The sequence below is a fragment of the Dendrobates tinctorius genome, unplaced genomic scaffold (assembly GCF_039654945.1).
Source record: "Dendrobates tinctorius isolate UK_male_01 unplaced genomic scaffold, ASM3965494v1 ptg000007l, whole genome shotgun sequence".
Classification (NCBI taxonomy): Eukaryota; Metazoa; Chordata; class Amphibia; order Anura; family Dendrobatidae; genus Dendrobates; species Dendrobates tinctorius.
Genome location: NW_027361675.1, coordinates 44,688,882 through 44,711,750, shown reverse-complemented (window position 1 = coordinate 44,711,750; position 22,869 = coordinate 44,688,882). Strand labels below are relative to the sequence as shown.

Genomic DNA, 22,869 nt, shown 5'->3' with positions numbered 1-22,869 from the left:
TCTCTCGCAAGTGAGTATGAGCCCTTAGTCTTAGCATCCATAGTCTTAAGTGATACATTTGGCAAGATTTATTAAGCAACAAGTGAAAAAAAAATGTCTGCTCTGCCATGACTTGTATCATATTTCTGGAACCTTTTCTGATGAGGTGGAATGACTTTTACCAAGAGTTTTGGCTTAAATGTTGCACCATGCACCAAAATTGCACCAACATTTTTTGCACAAAGCAGACCAACTAATATGTGGTTTAAATGAAGTAACCAGTCTAAAGATGCACCTCATTTACCAAATAGCTTGAACCATTGTGATAAATCTGGTGCAATTTAAGACGGTCTAGTCTAAGGGTATGTGCACACATGACATCTTTTAAAAATCGGCGTACCTGTGGAGCATTGCAAGAGTAAAATCCTTCAAGACATGCCTGTGTCTTTTGTCCTACAGTGTCCTTTTCTATTATTTTTTTTCGCTTTTTCGATGGCGTTTTTTTTGCATTGTACATTTTTATATACAGTAAACTGCTGAGCGGCTTCCAAGAGGAACCCTCGTGAAGAATGTTCTGGTGACTTCTTTTAGCCACTTTGCAAATATGAAAACCTGAAGCGGTAACAGAAGCTCAAAACACTGAACATAAGTCCTGCAATTTGCTGAGCATTACAGTGCATATTTCAGTGTATATGTTAGGCAGAATCCACCTAAAAGAACACATCATGCGCACATACCATAAGTTTGCACTTTCTAAAAATTAGACCGTATTGATAAATAAGTCACAATGTACAACCAGTAATGTCCTTCAGGTATATGATCTGGGCAAATGCATGGGTGTACATTTTTCGCACTGAATTGAAAAATGTAGCTGAGTAGGTTTTTTTTATACAAAAGTTCTGCAAAAAAAAGTATACTGGCCTTTTTTCTTTTTTACGACAAGACGTATGCCACTACATAGCATGCAGTCTGGGACATATTTCTGCCTAAATGCAATGTTTTCCCATCATATACACTGAACAAAATGCACAAAAAAATTACATGTGGCCTAAGTCTTAGGTTGGGGCTAAGTGTTGATTTTGGCCACAACACATGTTGCTAAGTCAAAAATTGCTCTATACCGCTGCTACATGACGGCGTACTGCTGATGAATGGCACTGCATTGCGGGCATCAAGGTATTGCAACTACGAAAAGCAAGTCACAAAAATACAAAAATTCCAACCGGGTTGAAGTATTTTGAGGTTTGCCATGCCATTTACCTTCATTTTCCTGTGATAAATCAGTGCCATAGAGCAATTTTTTGTCCAAGCTTGTGTCTTAGGCCGGGGTCACACTTGTGAGCGTGATGCGAGAAACTCGCGCATCCATACCCAGCACTGCCGCCGGCACTCGGACCGGAGTGTGCGGCTGCATGAATTTCTATACAGCCGCACACTCCAGTCCCGAGTGTCGGCAGCAGTGCCGGGTATTGATGCGAGTTTCTTGCATTGAACTCGCAAGTCTGACCCCGGCCTTACTCTTATTCATTGTGTTTTAATTACTGATCAGAGGAACTGAGATGGGATTATTTGCTTCCTATGTTTTTATTGGTGGAGATTGATGGGGTACATCTATAGTTGACTCTCAGCTCACAGACATCGTGAGAAATAGTGGTAACCACAGCAAAACTTTGATAAATTAAATCATTAAAAACAAGTTTATATACAGTAATTGATGCTGAAATTTTTTTAAGGATCTAAATATATTTGAAATTGTAGGCAAGAGAATAGCGTTTTATTATATGTCATTTTCATAATTCATAACTACTAAATGTGATCCTACTGGTGGTATTAGAACTAGTACAGAAAAAGGTGGTATACTAAAAAAACGGAATTATCCATATGTGCTATCTGTTCACCGAAATCTGATTAATTTCTGTGGTTGGAACAAACTGTTTTAATATTTCTGCATTTGGTATTTTATTTGATCGATTTATAAACGTGTATGAAGATACATGATCAGGGCTGAAGGCTACAAATGTCTATTGTGCCAAGATCTTTCTTTTTACATGAAACATATTTGAACTATTTAACCTTGTGATTTTTATTTTTTTTTTTACGTGACAGGATGTTTATGTGATAATATCATTCAATTAAAATAATTTGAGTATAAATATTATTAATATAAGTATTCTAAACATAGAGGGCAGTAACTTAAAATAGCAAAAAAAAAAAAAGTGACACAATATTTGGACTATTTCAAGTCTGAAAAAAGTCCAAGTGTTGGATTGAAACGGGAACTTTGAGGAAATAATGGCCCCACAATTTTTTTTGCAAAAGAAATTAAACTTTTTTCGACTTTTTGGAACTTGCTTGTCCTAGTGGTGTCGCAGTACACTAAAAACAGCAATTAAACTCCATTTACCTGCATTACACAGTTCTGTAGTAGCAGCACAGAGCGATCTTTGGCCGTACATCCTGCCTCGTGGGCAAAGTTGCTGTCTAGCCCTAGCCTAATACACATGATATGACTATAAAAACACAATAGGACGTCAATAGCATCATTTTTATAGCCTGGTGTCTACTTTGGTAGAGGGTGCCTGTGTACCCCTCCAAGCAGCTAGGTGTGACTTTTACATCTATAGCTTCAACTAGTCAAAGCCCTCATTAGCATAGGCAAAGGGGACATTATAAATGCTTTTTTTATACCTTCTTTTCCCTGAATACCATTACACAGGCCTGGTTAGGTAGGGAATTTATTCATACATAGGTGAATGCTGCTGGGTTGGAGGACTTGAGGGACCTGACAGGTTCACATGACTCCCTTCATAAGATCGCATACAGGATCTGTACATGCTTAGACATAACAGTGAGCTGTGACCTGTGCAGACAAATTTTGAAGTCTGGGATATTGTAGATTACACTGTTGGAGCATTATTTCATCTGACAAAATAGGTGATGGCAGTATGGATGAGAGTTTCATTTCCCCTTTCATCTTCTGAAGCTACAGAAGCAAATTGAGCATTTATTATAATTTTATTTGTTTTATTATTATTTTATTTATTCTGCTTACTTATAAAGGGCCATAATAATCTGTAGCGCTTTACAGACATTGTAATCCCAGTTCCCATTGGGGCTCACAATCTATATTCCCTATCAGTATGTATTTGGAGTGTGAGAACAAAATCAATACAAACACGGTGAGAAGTGAGAACATACACACTTTTTGAAGATGTGTGGAACTTGACCCCAGAGCAGCAAAGCAACAGAGATAACCACTGAGCCACCGTGCAGCCCATGCATGTATCATTACGTCAGGGCCGAACTGGCCACCTGGCAATTCTGGCAAATGTCAGAAGGGCCTGTCTGGTCTTGGGCCAATTTTGTTAATAGTATTGGTGTTCTCAAGACACCCATACTGTTAAAAGATGTGACGAAGCACAAAGTCACTGACTCCCGACACTCCATCCAGGGTAATATTATTAATATTAGTAATATATTGCATCTGGTGCTTGGGGACAGGGACAGCATGGGCCTGTGTAATTTCAAATGAGTCCCAGTCCCTACCTGCATTACGTCATATGTGTGAACTGTCATTCTTGGCATTCCAGTAAATATTATGCTACTGGACCATTAGATCAATATTATCAAAAATTTGCGTAGCCGCCTCTGAGTTCTGAGGAAGCCACAAGGTTGCCAGAACGCATTGAGTTTCTGTTCCTCACTCACCCTACTTGTTCTGATTTTTTGCTACTTCTGGTCTCTTTGTGTCAGTGTTTTTGATTCATTCATGCTTTGCAATTTTGTACTGTGGTACTGTTTGCGATTTATTCTTTGTGGGCCACTTATTAGCGATTACTTAGCAGTCTTCTTTCATGTATGAGCATTATGTAATTTTAGTGGGGGCTTTTTGTGCTCCCCTCCCCAGAATTGTTATACAGAAGCACAGCTACTGTAGCACAGATTGATCTTCTGCACAGGCACCAGCGCAGGCGCAGAAGATCAATTCAGACACTGCCCATATAAGGCCGGACAGTGTTCGCGCAACCGCGCGATCACAAAGCGCATGCGCTGGATTACAGCGCCGACCAGCTCAGTATGACGCTGATAGGAGGGGGGTGATAGTATAATAAAGCAGGCAGTGATTTCTTCCAGGCACTGCATGCCCCGGAGCCTGGAAGAAATTATTAACATAAAAGATTATAAATCAATTTTTGAATGTCTACTCCACTGATATGAGGCACACAGGTAAGACTAGTTTAACCATTCAATTACCTGTATGCCCATAGTAATAGATACAAATCATCCAGGGGGTGACAAATTCTCTTTAAATAGTTTTCATGTTTACTGCTTCCCCTCCTCCAAAATATGTCTAGCATATTTTAGCATCTATTTGCATTTTGTTGTATACTATATGAATTATAGAACAAAGTCTTTGGCCCTTTCTGTTTCCAGATTTGGTTTTTGCTCATACTTTCTGACCATTTGGCATTCAGTTGAGGTGGCTTTGCGACTATTGTGTTATGGGGAATACAGGAACAACATAGAGCTTATGCCTGTGGCATTGCCTTTACATCAATATTTCAGGGCAACTTCTCGTACATTTGGGACACAGTAGTCAAATTTGAAGTTTGGTCTCAGATCATCACTGATTTCTTTAGAGTATTGCAGCTCCCTAACCCAAATGGTATATAACACTCTAAGCCAAGGGTCATTCATTAGATGGACATATTTTCAGACACACTTTGTTGTAACCTACTTCATTTCCCAGGAGTGAAAACATTGTTCAGGTGTTCTTCCAATTTTCTAAGGTTTTCAATCTGCATTAAACTGGTTTCACACTAGCGTATGGAGGCGCTGCGGAGGGCTGCAGAAGGCCGCGGGCTTCCTCTGTGAAGCTCCGCCCCGACCGCACCTCCTCCAGTCAGCTCTGCCTCTGTCGGTTGCAGCCTGCGTACCCTATTTTTAGCATTAGGTACACAGGCCATGCCGATGAATGTAGATACCTCTGCATGCGTCTTTTTGACTGTGCGGTAACCTGCACCAAACGCAACATGTTGCATTTTGGTGCGTTCGCCGCACTGTCAAAAAGACGCATGCGGAGGCATCTGCATTCATCGGCACGGCCTGCGTACCTAATGCTGAAGATAGGGTACGCATGCCGACAGAGGCGGGGCTGAAAGGAGGAGGTGCGGCAAGGGGCGGAGCTTCACGGAGGAAGCCCGCAGCCCTCCGCAGCTCCTCTATATGCTAGTGTGAAACTTGCCTACTATAGGACCAGACACAGCTAACTTTAAGTCATACTGGCAAATGCTAGTAGGACGATTTTCTCTCACTTTTCATCCGTATACAATGTTTTTTTTACAGCCCCAGTTATTAATCATTTACAGGCTCATTTACAGTTTCCTATGTTACAGAACTGCAATGTATCCGTGAAATCGGATGGTATACTGATGGTCCCGATGGCATGCAATTTTTTTCTCGCACACATAGACTTGAAGTGTGAGTGTCATCTGATTTCAGAGTGAAATTGTGACATGCTGTGATTTTTTTTTACAGACAGATTCTGTCAGTGAAAAAAAAAATCATCCATCTGCACTGCCTCATTGAATAACATGGGTTATTCCCAAAAAAAAGGATAGTACTTATCCAATTTATACAGTCGTGTGCATGAGCCCTTAACGTGCACATTCAGCCTCGGGAATCACTACATCTTTGTAACACCTATACCATCAGTATAAAAGTGGTGGGGGTATCTCATAAAGGTAGTATGGAACTTTCTACAGAAAAACAAAATGCATTTGTATCGATCACTTTTACCATTTAGTAACAAAAAAATATATATGACTTAGGCAAAATTTAGAAATATTCTATGTTGCACTAGAGCTTTCTACTAATAAATGAAAGTCAATACAGCAGTGCGAACAGAGCCTGGTAATATGACTCCAAGATACAGATGTGTTAGAATCAATTACAATTTATTTTCAACGCGTTTCCTGGTCGTACCAACCTCTTCCTCAGGAGACCACAATCATACAAGTCATTTTATGACTCTGGTTCTCCAAAGGCCGGGGTCATACTTGCAAGAAACTCGCACAAGCCTCAATACCCGACACTGCCGCCGACACTCGGACCGGAGCGCTCAGCTGCATAGAAATACATGCAGCCGCACACTTCGGTCCCGAGTGCCAGCGGCAGTGTAGGGTATTGAGACGTGAGACTCGTGCGAGTTTCTCGCAAGTGTGACCCCAGCCAAAGGAGGAGATCGGTATGATCTGGAAATGTGTTGGGAATAAACTATAATTATTACACATCTGCTTATTGGAATCCTTCACCACCATGTTGAGTATGTTCAACCAGCAGCAGCTGGACTATGGCTGTCTAAGCCCTCTAAGTGTTGTGGTCCTCACGGCCTTACCAGGTGAGCGCAAAAGACGCATCAATAATTCATGTTATCTGGTTAATGCCCTTCTTAAATTTTAGTTTTAACTGTAATATCGATAAGAAGAATAAAAACTGTTATTCATATGGTGCCATTATATTCTGCAGAAGTTTACATTTGGAGGAGGGGGATATTTCATATTGTTTGTAAGGTCATCATTTCTACCATTGAATGAACATTTATTTCCGTTTTCACTCCATTATTTTATTTTTTTTATAAAGAAAACTGTTTTGTTTTCTTCTTTATTCATTATATTAGTGCCTGTATATGTCTATAATGGCATCTAATAATAATAATAGTAATTAAGCTATGTATCAAACATCTAGACTTATATATTCTTCACTTTTAATTCAGTAACCGTATTAACCATTAGTAGAAGGTGAGCCTCACATTCCGCTTTATCTCTTTTCTCGCACTGACAATATATAAGATCAATAGAAAAGCTTTTAATATTGTCAGTTTTATTGCAAAAGTAAAACTATACTGACATATTTTTGAACCTGCATTTCCTAATTTCTAAGAATAATATATATAAGAATGCAATGGTAGCCACATCAATAGCCTCCATGTCTGACTTCATAAAATTAATAATAACACTTCAGCCTTTTTATAGCTCGTTAGCGATGCTCTTGGTGTATCCTGTGTTCTGCGGTTATGGAATCTAGAGTTATATGTGATAATGACAGCAGGCAGAGGTGATGGATGCATTGCTAGTCACTAGAACAAGCCTATAGAACAGATCAGTACTCACTGCCGCAATTTTCCCATCCAGCCTTCTATATCCATAATCTTATCCAATCTTTACGTTCCACAATGAGCAGCAATTATTTATAATGGTGGATTCCTAGAAAACTGAAGCAGATATCCAGGTGCTGCAGTTTTCTCCCGAGCGAGCTCTGGTGACAGCAGTGGATCCGTAGAATATATACATATGCAGTACCTGCTGTGGAATCCAGCTTGGTGCATCAAATGTCACATTTTGCTGAATTGATCATGAATCCTTACCCTGCTAATAGACGTCTGCAGAGGGGCAGGTTGGTTTCCATAGTTCAGCGGCAAGTGTCCATCCTGCTGAAGTAGAGCAGGTTGTCTAGTCTCGTATGCGGCTGCGGAGAGGGAATAATAAAGAAGAATCGGTCATGTGACTCAGGCTGCTGTTGCATGGTTACAAGGCTCCGAGTGGTAATTAACTGAATTTAAAGCAATAGAAGGCTGCTAAAAGTCACTTAACCAGTTCATTCCTTGGAAAACAGAATTTTCATCTTCGTCTTCATGTATAGAGATAATAAAGAATATGATCGTGTAACACTAAATATTGTATTCATATTTATAGGTTTGATTTTTTTTGCAGAATATATGTATTTATTTATTTTACTCACTTATATAGTGCCATTAATTCCACAGCGGTTTACAGACATTATCATCACTGTCCCTGATGGGGCTCACAATCTAAATTCCCTATCAGTATGTCTTTGGAATGTGAGAGGAAACCAGAGAACCCGGAGGAAACCCACACAAACTCCTAGCAGATGTTGTACTTGGTGGGATTTGAGCCCAGGACCCCAGCACTGCAAAGCTACAGTGCTAACCACTGAGCCACCATGCTGTGTAATATATAAAGTTCATCTCTTCATTTAGACATTGGCGATTGAAAGGGCATACTAATCGCCTTCTAACTACTCTAGAAAGTTCAGTTTGGTTGGAATTCCATTGACATTTTTTGATGCCGTTTAAGACCACTTTTAGGCTACTTTCCCACAATGAGCAGTTAATTTCCAGCAAAGTGGATGGGATATATATAGAAATCTCCTGCCCACCGTGCTTTTATTTTACTTAGCATAAACTAACCTGCGGTGCCTCTATCAAATGTGCAAAATGTCCATTTTTGATGCGGTTACGCTGAGTTTTCTGTTCGAATTTTCCTCATAAGATTGTATTAGATGTGGAGAATCTGCAGGTAAAAAAAGCACATTCTACGCGTTTCATGCATTTTTACTGCGTTTCCACGGCAGAAACACACTAAAAAACACGTTTTCTGCACATGACTGTATCAGTAAAGTTTTGTCAAAGCCAAATATCAGGAAGTATCAAAAGCAAAGCAGCTTTGCATAAAACATGACATACCAAAAAGAGCCAACAAATGCTGCATCAAAAACGCATGTAAAGAGGATCCAAGATGGCCGCCGACTTGAACAGACACACATAGAGGAGCTCCAAGATTGGGCTTATCAATCCACTCCATCCAGCTCAATCAGGACGCCCACAAACAACAATTGGAACACACCAAAACTCAGGATTCCTGAAAGCCCATTATATTGGGATCTGGACTGTAAATTCTTGCCCAGGGGAGTCAAAGGCATCATAGCAGATGTGAGGCCTGCGGCCTACACCGACAGATGAGAGCCTGACCAACAGTGATTGCTGACCCACAACAGAATCCCTGCAGCCACCACAAAAGCCGGACAGTAGAAAGGAGCCCCCAGGGTGACCTCACACAGACCCACCACTGGATGCACAAAGCCTGGACAATGATCCCGCCAGATGAACCCTACAGCAGATGGGACTAGAAACATCCTCCTCTCCACCTTTCCTGAAGGAATCTGACTCACCCAGCCGGCAGTGGATCCACAGCAGCACTTGACTGGTAGGTGCAGGCACTAGTGAGAGATAGGGTAGTGCAGAATCAGTGAGGCCATAAACGCTGAGGGGTGAGAGGCAGGAGGTCAGGGAGTGCTGGCAGATACACACAGGCTGGAAAATCCCCAGCACAAGCTGGAACTTTGGAGGCATCTTGTGGCCAAGAGAGGAAGACACACTATAAATTTAAATTTGTTGTTTGTATGCTACATATCCTCTTGATCATAACACCGAGGAATGAAAGCTGAAAATTTGACTACAACTACATAGCCAGTTGTTGAGATAAACTTCCGGAGGTCAGCGCTGAGCAGCGACTACTGCTTTTTTTTTTTATAACGGCGCCTACTTACACCTACACGTGTTTGAATAAATAACGGATAAAGCCCCCTTTTGTCAGGGCTCGCCTTCCGTATTGCAGTTGACCCCGGCCCAATTTGGGATATACCTTCGATAACAGGACTATGTAAGTTTCTTTAGCCATATCTTGGCTGTGGTATCCCCCTTCTCTCTCTGTATACCTCATGGCTGCATACTCTGCTCCACCATCCATGGATAAATTTGTGAATCAGGGTAGCTCCAAATCGGTCAAGACCAGAGCTCAGGTTGCTAAATCTCCTCTAACTCTAAGGCCTCTTTCACACTTCAGTTTTTTTGCATCAGTTCAAATCCGCCAAAAAGGCAGACAAGCGGATCCGTTCTGAACTGATGTGAACGGATGGTACAGGATCCGTTTTTAGACGGATCCTGAAAATGAGGAAATGTAAAGAAAGAGAGAGAGAGAATTTTTTTTGTCCGGCACCCAGAAAGAATTTCGGGTTAAATTAGTGTCTGGAGGATCCGCCAGAAAAAAAAACGTTGCAAGCTCCGTTTTGAAATCTTTGAGGATGGTGACGGACAGCAACTTTTGGCGGATCCGCAAAAAAAACGAATGCAATGGACGGCAATCCGTCACAATCCGCCAGTAATGGAAGTCAATGGGGGAAAAAACCTGGTGGATTGTGACTGATTGTAAAAAACTGAAGTGTCAAAGAGGCCTTACACTACCATGTCTGAGGAATCCCTGCAAGCAATTGCTGCTTCTATTACAATGAAGCTCATGCCGGTGATTGACTCCAGACTTCAATCTTTTCAATCATCACTGGAATCAATCACATCACTGCTAACTGAACACACCAATAACATTTCAGTGTCAGAACAGCGGATTTCTGACTTGGAGGACACGGTACAATCCTTTGTTACCCAGATAAAGGACAGAGACCACGAGATAGAGCAGCTTCGGGAAAAATTTGATGACCTGGAAAACCGGAGTCGTCGTAACAATCTACGGATCATCGGTGTTCCTGAATCTGTAAAGGACCTACACCACCTCACTTCCTCATGGCTCCCACGAGCACTCAATTTGCCTGACATGCCTGTCTCTATGGTGGTGGAGCGAGCGCACAGAATTGGACCTGAGCACTCTGATCTGAAAGCTCGTCCACGCCCAGTAATTTTCAAGTTACTCAATTACCAGGACAAACTTCAGTTGCTCCGGACATACCGAGCCACCTCCTCATTGAAATACGAGGGCCATTCCCTCCTTATGTTTCAAGATTTCTCCTCCTCGGTGGTGACCAAGCGCCGTGCTTTTTCTTCAGTATGTAAACTATTACATGACAAAGGCAATCGTTTTGCTCTTCTCTACCCTGCACGCCTTCGGGTGGTGCTTCAAGGAAAACCGGTATTTTTTGATGACCCAGATAAAACATTAGAGGAAGTTGAGCGCTCTTCCCGGGCTTCCTCTCCGGTCACTTGACTCTGATTTGTAGCAATGTGTAATTTTGCCTTTAAGATTTGTTTTTGAGATTATGGCTTGATCTATATTGAACTTTTGTTCTTATCTCATGTTTTTCCTTCTAGGGGATACCATTAGTTAAGATAACTTAACCTGATGTTTAACTTTTTGGTTTATATATTGTTTCTCAGTTCAGTTGGGGGTGGGTTCCCTCTCCTTGGGCACGCTCTATGTCTGGTCTTTTTGGCTAATTTGGGTTGGTAGGTTTGCTCGCTGGGACAGACCTTTGCCCAACTACTCTTTTTTTCTCATTTCTACGTTCTGGCCGCAATGTGGGATAGGTTAACATGGCCGCCCCTAATAACATAGCTTCTCACATTAATATACGCTCCATCGAACTTCTATCATGGAATGTGGCTGGTCTCAATTCACCAGTCAAGCGCAGAAAAGTACTAGATCACATTACTCGTCTACGCCCTCATATTGTCTTTTTACAAGAAACCCACTGGCTATGCAGGGGTCACGCAGCGCTCCGTAATAGATATTATGCGGAGTGTTTGGAGGCTTCCTTTACACAGAAAAAATGTGGTGTGGCCATTTTGTTTCATAAGGATCTCGATTATTCTATACAGGATGTGGTGAGGGACCAGGCAGGGCGATATATATTATAAAGATTTATTATTGAACAGCGGGAATATTGCCTTATAAATGTTTACGCACCCAATACTACTAGCCACTCCTTCTTTGCTAAACTTGAAGAGATGGTTCACGGCTGGCATCCTACCAATATATTATTGGGTGGAGATTTAAACACCCTTCATGATGCTTTTTTGGACAGATCTTCCCCCCTGCCCGCATCTCACCCTCCATACAGAGTGATTTCTACCTTGTTAAACAGCCTTGACTTGGTTGATGCCTGGAGATGCTGCCACCCTACGGAAAGAGAATATACCTTCTATTCTAGGTACATGTTGTTCACACTCGAATTGATTATTGGCTAACTTCTGCCTCTCTTCTTTCCCTTCTAAAAACAGTTGACATTCTCCCTTCAATTATATCAGACCACTCCCCGGTCTTGCTTACTCTGGAACTCCCCACTAATAGATCTGTGTCTTTGCGCTGGCGCTTCCCCTTTTATCTCTATACTTCAGATGATTTCAAGCGCTATATGACAGGCTGGTGGGAGACTTTCGTGGAGGACAACTTGGAACACTTGGATGATATCAATCTATTTTGGGCCACTGCTAAAACAGTACTTAGGGGACATGTTATCTCTTATGTGTCCCAGAAAAAAAGGAAGTTGTTGTCCTCCTTGCGGCCTCACCTAGACCAGCTCACTCAGTCGTATAGAGACTTTAAATTACATAATACTCCCTCCTCCAGAGAGGCTTACCTGACAGCTAAACAAAATTTAAATACCCTATTACATGAGCAGGCACACAACCAATTAGCTCATCAACGTAACCGTTATTTTCGTTGGGGTAACAAACCAGGCCGTCTCCTGGCATCTTTAACGAAGCCATTCAAAGCAGCTACTAGGGTTCCCAATATTGTCTTACAAAATGGCTCTATCACTCGTGACCCAACCCAAATTTGTGCGGTTTTTAGAGACTTTTATGCAGATCTTTATGGCCCATCTCTGGACTCTCGGGAGAATGGATATGAATTCCTACGCAAGGCTTGTCCACCAAGGCTTTCTAACTCTCACCGGAAGATCCTAAACCAACCAATTTCTTCTGAGGAGGTAAGATCAGTCATAAAATTTTAAAAACTGCATAAAGCCCCTGGCCCGGATGGGTTCTCGGTAGAGTTTTATAAACTGTTACAACCCTTAATTACTCCACACCTCACCTCTCTTTTTAACCATATTTTGGACTCGGGTTCTCTGCTGGATCGATTTAATGAAGCCTGTCTGTCATTACTACTAAAACCGGGCAAAGATCCGCTTCTCCCTAACTCGTACTGCCCGATTTCCCTTTTAAATGTTGATTTTAAATTGCTCACCAAAATCATGGCTAATAGATTACAGTCTATGCTTCATGATATTCTTACCTCATCTCAAACAGGCTTTGTCCATGGTCGGTCTATCACTTACAATATCAGGACGGCGTTAGCGGCCATCACACATAGTTATCAGGCTAGGGCCAAGCAGAATATACTGGTCAGCCTCGACGCTGATAAGGCTTTTGACCGTGTGTCCTGGTCTCATCTTATCAGAACTCTGAAGTATAGACTGTTTGGCTTTACCTTTTTTAATTTTATACGCACAATTTACACCAACTCCCAATCTTCGATTTGGCTTAATGGTATCCAGTCAACCCCTTTTTCCATCTTCAGGGGGACGAGGCAGGGCTGTCCTCTGTCACCTTTGCTGTTTAATATTGCCCTTGATCCCTTACTAAGATGTCTGGAGATTATGCCTTCCTTTGGGGGCATAGGGGTCGGTCACCATACACTTAAAACGTTGGCATTTGCTGATGATATCTTACTCATGATATCCAATCCTAAGGAATCCATTTCCTCTATAATGGACGCCTTTAATGAATTTGGAGCAGTTTCAGGATTTCGTATAAACTTTAATAAATCTCATGCTTTAGCTATTTTTAAAATTGCTCAGAAACAGTGTCCGCTCCCTTTTCCCTTTCAGTGGAGGAGAAATTCTTTACCTTATCTTGGCGTTGACCTACCATCAAATCCTCATGATATCTATAAATTAAATGTTCAGCCTCTTATTTCTGTAGTTATACAAGAAATTCAATCCTGGAAATCCCTTAAATTATCCTTTGCAGGTAAAGCCCATCTAATTAAAATGATCTCTTTCCCTAAAATACTCTTTCCTTTACAGACGCTCTCGGTTCTACTTTCTAAAGCTGATGATAGGCTACTGACACGAGCCTTCCGCCAATTTATTTGGGGCTCAGAAGGGGGCTCTAGAATTAGTGTTTTTAAGCTACAGCAAACCAAATCTTTGGGTGGACTCCCAAATTTACGCCTCTACAGTATAGCGGCTGCAGTGACGCTTCAGCGATCTTGCTAACGATCTCGCTATGCGAGACGGGGCCTTTGGCGCCCAGACCCCCACCAATTTGCAACACATCTTAGCTACCACCTATCATAAAAAAATGACCGGTACCCTTTAACTTCAATATGCTGTGTTTAGATTTTAAAGAGAACCTGAACTGAACCCAAAAATGCCCCAAACCAAATACTTTTGGCATTTTCCACATGGTTTTGCCTTTCTCTGTATCAACACTGCAGAAAATAGGTTTAACTGGATGGTATTTTATATGTCAATGTGTTATGTCAATCTGAAATTAACTTTAAGCAGACAACTATTTCCCAGTACAGTTGTATAAGCAACTTTAATTTTTTTGTGTCTGTAATGTAACAAAAAGCATATAACTAGCAAAACCCTTAAGCCACATCCACACGTTGAGTATTTGGTGAGTTTTTAATGTCAATATTTGTAAGTCAAAACCAGGAGTGGGACAATCAGAGGAAAAGTACAATAGAAACACGTCACCACTTCTGTATTTATCACTCACTCCTGGTTTTGACTAAATACTGATGTAAAAAACTCACCAAATACTCACCGTGTGCACATGGCCGAAATATCTAGAAAATAAATGTTTCCTCAAGAAGACTGGTGCTTTCGAAAACAGTTTTACCCTTGTAATATTCAAAGCCCAAAACTGGTGTCATACATATGAGAGAAAAAGTGGCCAAATTCACATAGGAGCCTCTCAAACTCTTCCCCGACACTTCAATTTGTAGTTCTCTAAGGAAGAGGACCGGGCTGTGGGTACCTCTGAGACACCGCGTCCGGAACCGTTCAGTGTTATGGGGGGAAGGAAAGAGGAGACGGAAAGAACCCATGACCTAAAAGGAGGGGGCGTTGTAAGCGAGGGAAGACCACAGGGTTTAGAGCAGGAAAAGGCAGAACAGACCAGCTGCGCGTTGGCGGAGTGAGTTGAAAAGCAGAGCAGAGACCCAGGACGGGGTCAATGAGGACTCCCGGGTACCGTTGGGTGCAAAGAGAGACAGGCGCCGGGTAAACCAGTGCGGTGCAGGTGTTCAGGTACCGGCAGGTGTACTGAGGAACGAGCGCCAAGTGAGACATCGTGGTACATGCATCCAGTTGTTGGCAGGTGTACTGAGGGACAAGCGCCAAGTGAGACATCGTGGTGCGGGCATCCAGTTGTCGGTGGGTGCGCAGGGGAGCACACGCCGAGGACAGAGTTGTGCGGAGCTTCACAATTCGGCTCTGCCGTTCAATGGACTAGGGGCTCAGCGGGCAAAACCAGAGACCGTCCGCTGCCGCCAGAAGCGTGACCGTGTGTTGGACAGGAAAGCCTGTAGACAAAGTATCAGCCTCTGCCGGCATTACATCATTTATTGGACTACAGGCGGCTAAAAGACAGCGGAGTCACGATAAGTTAAAGTTTATAGAGAGACTGTTGCGTTGAAACACATTCATACTGTTTAACCTGTCTTCTCCTGTTATCTCCCTGCGAGGAGTTCATTATTGTTAATTAAACTGCATTCCTATTAACCCTTGCTCTGCGCCTTTGCGTTACTGCATCCGTTTACCTGCTTTACTTATTCCTGTGGGAGATAAGCTGCTGTTGGAGATGTCTGACCATGTTTTATTAATCTCTCACTGTAAATAGAAATATGCACTCTTGGGCAAACCGAGTGTGCACATGTATGAGGTAATTAGTAGAACTATCTGTGGACAGAAGTTAAAGAGAATACATGAACAGCTTAGGCTACATTCACACTTGCATTTGGAAATTTTGTCTGTCTGGTCTGAAGGAACAGATAAACGGAACTGATGTCCAAAACTGATCTGTTGCATAACTGATGCAGATGGAAGCAGAGGGGCTCAATTTATTAATATGTTTGTTTTTTTTATCTGGGTTCAGTTATCTGTCAGTTTTTAGAATGAAAATGTTCTACATAATGTGCGCTTTCTTCCATTCTAAAAGCAATCTCATAGTGGAATGCAAGTAGACACCATAATGATAAATTGGGTTCCTCTGCTTTTATTTGCATCAATTAAGCGACAGATCTGTTTTGGATATTAATTATATTTGCCTGTTCCTAAAAACAAAACAAACTGTACTGTTCAAATGCAAGTGTGAATGTAGCCTTGCCATTGTAGAAAGCCTGAATCTCATCTGTTTGCGTCTTCCTATAACAGACTGGTGTATGGTTTTGTTATCAAGTAGACACAGTACAGCTAATACAATATCAAGCTGTATCTGTACACTGTACACTGCATTAAAACATACAACAAATTAAGTTTTTATAGAATATTAATTAATACTAGCATGACTTTCCCCATAGTTGTTTTTAAATCTGAAACATTCTTTTTAAAACGACCAAGAACTAACTTTGCTGATTTCTTATCTGTTTTTTTACCTTTGTAAAAACAGTCGAATTGTTTGCACTGGGGTAGGAAGGAAGCTCACTGTAAGACCTTTCAAGCTGACACCATATGCGTAGAGAGCTGCTTTGTTTCTCAGTTGCTTCTATTTTTACTTGGAAGGTTCCCATCTTCTTAAGTTCTTAAGGAATTTCCAGCTCCTGATACCTACAAGTCACTGTGCCTGTTTCTCATTAGAGGCAATAATACCAAAATCATTTTATAACTGGGTAACTGTTGCCCTATGCATTGATACAATAGTGAAAATTGCATAAAACTCACAATACAATGCCATAGCGTAAAGTGACCACAAGCGGTAGATGTGACCAAGCTGCTGCTTCACATTGCCCTGCACTTTGCAAGAAAATTGTGTCACGGCCCCAATATGCTGCCATGGGGTGTATCACACTCACGTGTAGGCCACAGTCCTCCACTAGGTTGGGGTTGTATGTTCTTCTGTCTGGCACTTTGAGATCACCTCTTTCTGACTTTCTGACCCCATTGTTTAGGGTATGAGCTATGTAATAGCCTTTGCCCATATCCTTGTTAGGGTATATGGAACTATATATGTTATTACAAGACTTCCACAATAATGATGAATAGAGACGTTAGTTTTCCCAATGATGTAATTATACTTTACACTGTCCTTTAAGGAATATGGTTGCGGGATAGGAGCACGCTAAATCCCGCCCTTGTTGCTATGACAGCATATAGATTAGAAGATGCATCACCTCCATCTCCTTTCTGCAGCACAGGACCTTCTGTGACGATTACACCACATGATTCACAGTTCAGACATGACGTATGTCCCAGTTGTGAGGTCTGCGCTTCACATACCGGATGCTGAGTTCCAAATACCGGAAGCAGTTGATCTAGCTTCTGGTAATGCGCTGACAATATTCTATTTAAGATAGTGGAGCTGGATAGTGGGGTTAGCATACCGCTGCACCGCTTTGTAGTCTGACGCCGTATCAGTGGGCGATAGTGATCCTGGGGTGGGATGACGCCATTATGCTGGCTCTTACTCCCCTGAAGACTCTTTCTTAGAGGAAACGCGTTGGGAGTGGCGTAACCCCTTTTGTAGCACAGTTTCTGCACACAATCTAATGAACTTGATAGTCCCTTTCATTGAAGAATTGGGTGAGACTGTTCCTTGTTGTATTTAAATTGATGGTGTTTATGCTTGCCTTGTGTTTGTTCAGCATTGGCTGGTCCGCTGACCACACTATGCAGGCATTGTATTAATATGCTAATGTGACTAAATCAGCATTGATCTACATGATTGACTATATATGCTAATGTGACTAAATCAGCATTTGCCATGATCTACATGATTGACTATATGGGTCATTTTTGGATAAGAGGTCCTCGATGTGTTTTTGACATGTTTGTATGGGTTAGCAATTACTGACATTGTTTGGTGCAGTTTTATGTCTGGCACTAATCCAGTATGCTTCTATGTTTGGCACTAATCTAGTGTGCTTCTATGTTTGGCAAGAATTCAGGGTGCTTGTTTTAATGATTGTGTTTAAATTCTTAAATATATTTATTAAAAGTTAAGTTTTAACTCCACTTTTGCTGAATACTCCACAGTCCTCCACTGTCTCCAGCTCCATCTAATGGAGCAACTACACATAGCCCAAAGGACACACAGTTTGTATTAACCAACAACAGTTTACTGGATAATTTAAGTTCATCAGATTGTAACACGCAGTATCTGGTACAACACTTCTTGTTATTTGTTTCCTCAACACAGTTCAATTCCTTAAGACAGTCCATTTCCTTAACACAGTGCATTTCTAGCATTACTGTCCATTCCTCCTGGACTATCCCTAGGTTGGATATTCCTGTCTGCCACAAGGATTTCCTGTCCAATTCCACAGTGCACCCAGGATCCTTTTCCTTCTCTTCTCGCGGTTCCGCATCCATTGCCCTCTGTACACCATAGGGTAAGACACTCCTCCTAGTGCCCATACCGAGGACTGAGCTCTGGATGTTACAGGAATATCCACTAGGAATTCTAGTAAGGCCTCTCACTGCCATAGTTCCTAGCTGTCGCAAGCAACCAACTGCACTTAAACTTGACCTTGGATACTGCACTTCCTATCAGACTAACTATTAGGAAGTAGTCTGCTTTATACTAGCATTAGCCCCCATCCCATTGAGGGCAAGTCCCAAACATTAATGTACCTTATTCTATGCCCCCAGCTAACTACAGTTAATATCGTCCATCACTATGTACTAAGCCTATTGCCTTTATCTTATGTCCTAGATCCTAAGCTATATTTTATTTTATGTTGCACACTACCACATCACAGTCTATTCACAATATACATGTTACATTTATGTACTACCTCCATATTATCACATTGCAATACTTTACACAAGAAATTCCAAATAAGCATAGCACTATGTGCATGACATGATTGGTGACTTCAGGGGTAGGAACGCGTTAGTACTTCCACAGAAGCATAGTGTCACGGCTTTACCGAGACAGGGGAGCCATTATCTGATTTCACGTACTCCTGCACTTATTAGAAGCACGTCTTCTTCATATTAAATGGTGCAGATTTCTGTTAGAAGTGCAGGGGTTAACCTGTTCAGCTTAGAGTATCTGAAGCCTTATTGCTTGTATGATTTCAGCTGTGCAGTATTGGCCACTCCCCACTGCTATAAATACTCACCTCAGGCAATCTAGATTGCCAGTGTTAAGTCTTGTTCATCTTGGTGTAGGCCATTGTTGGTATAAGCGTTTGGAGTATTGTTCTGTGATTGTTGCTTGGACTTTTTGGCTACTTCTAAATCCTCTTCCACTCTTATTTGGTTTACATTTCTTTTCTTCCCAGTGTTCTCTTCTGTTGTGTGTGAGTGCATATTTGCATGATTGGTATTTTTCCTTTCTCCCTGTATGTCCTTTCTTATTTGGCTGGTTTGTGTATATTCATACACTATTACATCCCATTTCCTTGGGTAGGGGAGGGGGACATATATAGGGCTGAATCAGGAGTTCAGCAAGGTGTGTGGACCCGGCATCTTCACCATCAAAAGTAATCCGGGGAACAGGGATAGCTAAAGTGCCCCTAACGTTTTGGACAGGGAAGGAGAGTTGTGGCACACAGGCTACAATATGCATGCCGAAATACACATTAAATTGCTAGATCTGTCAAAAATCTTTGGATCCAAATTAAAAATTTTAATTACCATAGTATAATTAGTATAGCATATTTCCATTTCTACATGTAAAGTTCTACAAATCATTTCAGATGTTTAAATGGGAACGATACTTTCAATATGAGACAGAGTAGGATTCGTATTCAGCACATGGACCAGGTAAAATGCAAAATGTACTGTATTCAAACAATTCTAAAAACAGGGAGGTTTAAGAATTGTTTGAAAAAAATTTGTATTTTACCTTGTCGCTGCGCTGAACACGAATCCTCCTCAGTCTCACACAGTCGCTGTGTTCACCAACAGGATCGACACCCACCAGTGGTATCCCGTCAACCTCAACTGGATTCAAGCTACATGCATGGAGACTCCCTGTCCTTCTCTCCCCCACCGGCTTCCTGAGTAAGGGACCATGCCTTCTGTGACCCCGCTCCACCACTGCCGACCCCCAGGTAAGATACCTTAAATTCAGACTATAAGTTGGACCCCCATCTTATTAATAATCTTTTTTTTTTCTATTTTCCACCCCAAAATTTGGGATGCGTCTGATGGTCTGGTGTGTCTGGTGTAGCAGTATAGTCTGAAAAATATGGTACATAATTCCTGTTAAAAGAATATACCTTTTTTGGACTGATCTAATGTACCAGACCTAAAAATAATCTAGCATTGAAGTCATATAAACATTATACTTTAATACACTAGGGGATTGTCAATAGATTGGAAGAAGCAGATAAATGCATTGACAAGCCTTTTGCATAGGATTATATGTTACATTTCTCTTGAAGAGAAAAGAGGACTATGTATCTCACTATTGCTACTACTAAACTAATGAAGGGAGGTGCAGGGAGAAATAAATCAATGACCACTACTTATAACTTAATACTTCCTTCTTGGTCATTTTGACTTGAGAATCAGATTTTTATATTGCCTGCATCTTTCGATAAAACCAATAGGAGCTTAAAACAGTTTTATGCTATGTATTTTAGGCACAAGCAACCTAAAAATGTGGCTTCCCTTAAAGGGAAATTAACATTTTTAGTTACTGTCATTTATAACATTATTTCTTCTCTTTTGTGTTTCTTTCAAAGGTTTAAGGATAATATAATGGTGATATGGGAATAAAGAAGAGTTTTTAAGGAGGACATACAAGAATCACATATGATTCATAGGTGGCTGGTAGAGAGCATTTTGGGTACTGTTACATGAAAATCAACAGCTTTATGTAATGTATTAAAAACACATGTGACATGCACACATATGAACAAGTCGGTAGGACAATGTTCACACCACCCACTGACTCAAACGGGGTTACCTTGACGCGGTGGAGCAGCTTGGTATACATTTTTTTTGCAAAAAAAGTATCGACTAAATACCCTGTATTTGTTATCATCTTTTTATCAGCACTTGCTGATTACTGTAATATGTTTTACTGCAGGATATTTCTGCACAATTGTCATTCTGTGCTCTCTGTTTGTGTTTGAGCTCTATGTAATGTGTTGTAAAGATGAGTGCAAGGTTTAACTCATGCTAAACTTTTTTTTCTAAACACTAGTGTTTTCTTTACTATATATTTTCCTTTTTTATTATGTTATGTGGTGTAATGACCACTGTGTCCACTAGGGGGCGCTGTGTGGATGTCCCAAGAGAGAGGATGAGTGGCAGAATACGGAGTGGCCGTGGTGTGTCTCAAAGTGGGTGGCTTTGAGATGAAGGCTTGGTTATGTGCTGATCAGCAGAGCTGATCTGTCGTGCCTATGTGTTAGGGAGAAGCCTTCAGGCAGCTGGAGAGATGGGTGGGTTCTAGCTGCCCACAAACCCACCCAGGGGTGTGTCTGATAACACCTATAGTAAAAGGCTGTGTGAGTAGGTGAAGGACCTGAGATGAGGTCATAGCCATGTGACCCAGGGGGCGTGGCTACGGACCATATAACGTAGCCAGGGTAGGTCACAAGAGTGAATGCTGGGACCTGATTGGTCCAGTTTGGAAGGTCCCGTGAGGAGAAGGATCTCCTCACTAACAGCCTGTGGAGCGGCTGTGTGGGTAATGGCGGCCAGTGTCTGAGAGTCCCTGAGGAGTGAGTGGATGTCTGCAGCCTGGAGAAACAGCCATATGGGAACCCTGACGTGGGTGAGATAACCCTGGGGCTAAATAGCCTGTATAATGGACGCTATGCTGTCATGTGAAGCTATATAATGGAAGCTGCGCTGTTGTATATTGCTGCTGTGGTTTATGATGGCAAATAAACCTCATGGACAGTTATGGCTTATGAAAACCCGAGCTGGATCTGATTGTGTGGCTGCCAAGCGAGTGTCCCCCAACCTTGAATAACAGCGCTACCTCACAATTGGTGGAGAAGGCTATGGGCAGTGGTGTAGCCTTGTTGCTGTGAGCAACGGATAAGGACGGAAAAATTCGGTGGCAAAGAGCAACGCTGAGCCAGGAGGGCTGACGGTTGTGGAAGCCGTGTGATGTGCTGCTGACCGGCCACGTGTGAGCAGAGTCTGTGACGGCCTGCAAGTGGGGAAGCCACTGTCCGGCTGTGGTTATGGAGACCATGGGGCGGCCTAGTGAGTAAGGCGCTGTCCGGATCGGTGAGCTCAGTGCGGCTGCTTCCCCAGGAGAAAGAGACTGGTGATTGCTAGGGTGCCTCTGTGGAGAAGAGGTACCCGAGGACCTGTGTGGGCGACACAGGAGAAACGGACTGGTGTTCGTGTGGTACTGACCTGGGTCAATGAGTAAAACGGTGACCCGTGTGGCCGACACAGGTATCGGACAGCTGTTCGTGTGGTACTGACCTGGGTCAGTGAGGAAGACAGTGTACCTGGAGGGTCCAGTGAGGAAAGGTCCTGGAGGGTCAGCCCTGGGAGCAGAGTCGGATCCCAGGAGCACGTGGTGTGACCTTGGACCTGGTGAGGCGCGAGTGTTGGGCAGTCTCAGGCGGAGACAGATGTCCTGAAGAGCACCCGCCAAGCCCCTGAACCTGGTGAGGCCGGTGTGTGGGGAGACCCTGGGAGGAGGGTCGCTCCCTGAATCGCACCCGGTGCGCCCTGTGTGTTGGACGGTCTCAAGTGGAGACAGGAGCGTCCTGAATAGCACACAGTCAGGACACGTGAGTTTTGGAGTTTTTTGTGGTGTTTTTTTTCTTCTTTTTTCTCGACTCAGCCTGCCGTGGCTCAGTGGGAGTCAAGAAGGTGACAAGCGGCTTGATGTGGCTCGGTGGGGCCACGAAGGTGACAAGCGGCTTCCGGTGGATCGGCGGGTCCACGAAGACGGCGCAATAGGAGCTGCAGTGACTCCAGCCGCTGTGTGTGTGAACAGCAGCCGGTGGTGCCGGTGATCGGTGACAGCAGGAGCTGTGGTGGTGCCAGCAAGGACTTGTGTGGTATCGTGAGAGACAAACTGTGTGGTGTGAACTGTGGTCTGAGAAGACCGGTATAACAGACATGGGGAGATCCCGAAAG

General features: G+C 42.4%; 1 protein-coding gene across 6 annotated transcripts in view; it reads right to left on the bottom strand.

Moving 5' to 3' along the window:
* REPS2 (RALBP1 associated Eps domain containing 2) overlaps positions 1 to 22,869 on the bottom strand; it is a 301,690-nt gene that overhangs the window by 182,333 nt on the left and 96,488 nt on the right. For all 6 annotated transcript variants that reach the window (XM_073574130.1, XM_073574114.1, XM_073574109.1 and 3 more), the window contains exon 5: positions 7,406 to 7,506. In XM_073574130.1, coding sequence (XP_073430231.1) covers positions 7,406 to 7,506 — 101 coding nt within the window. The remainder of the gene's footprint in view (positions 1 to 7,405; positions 7,507 to 22,869) is intronic.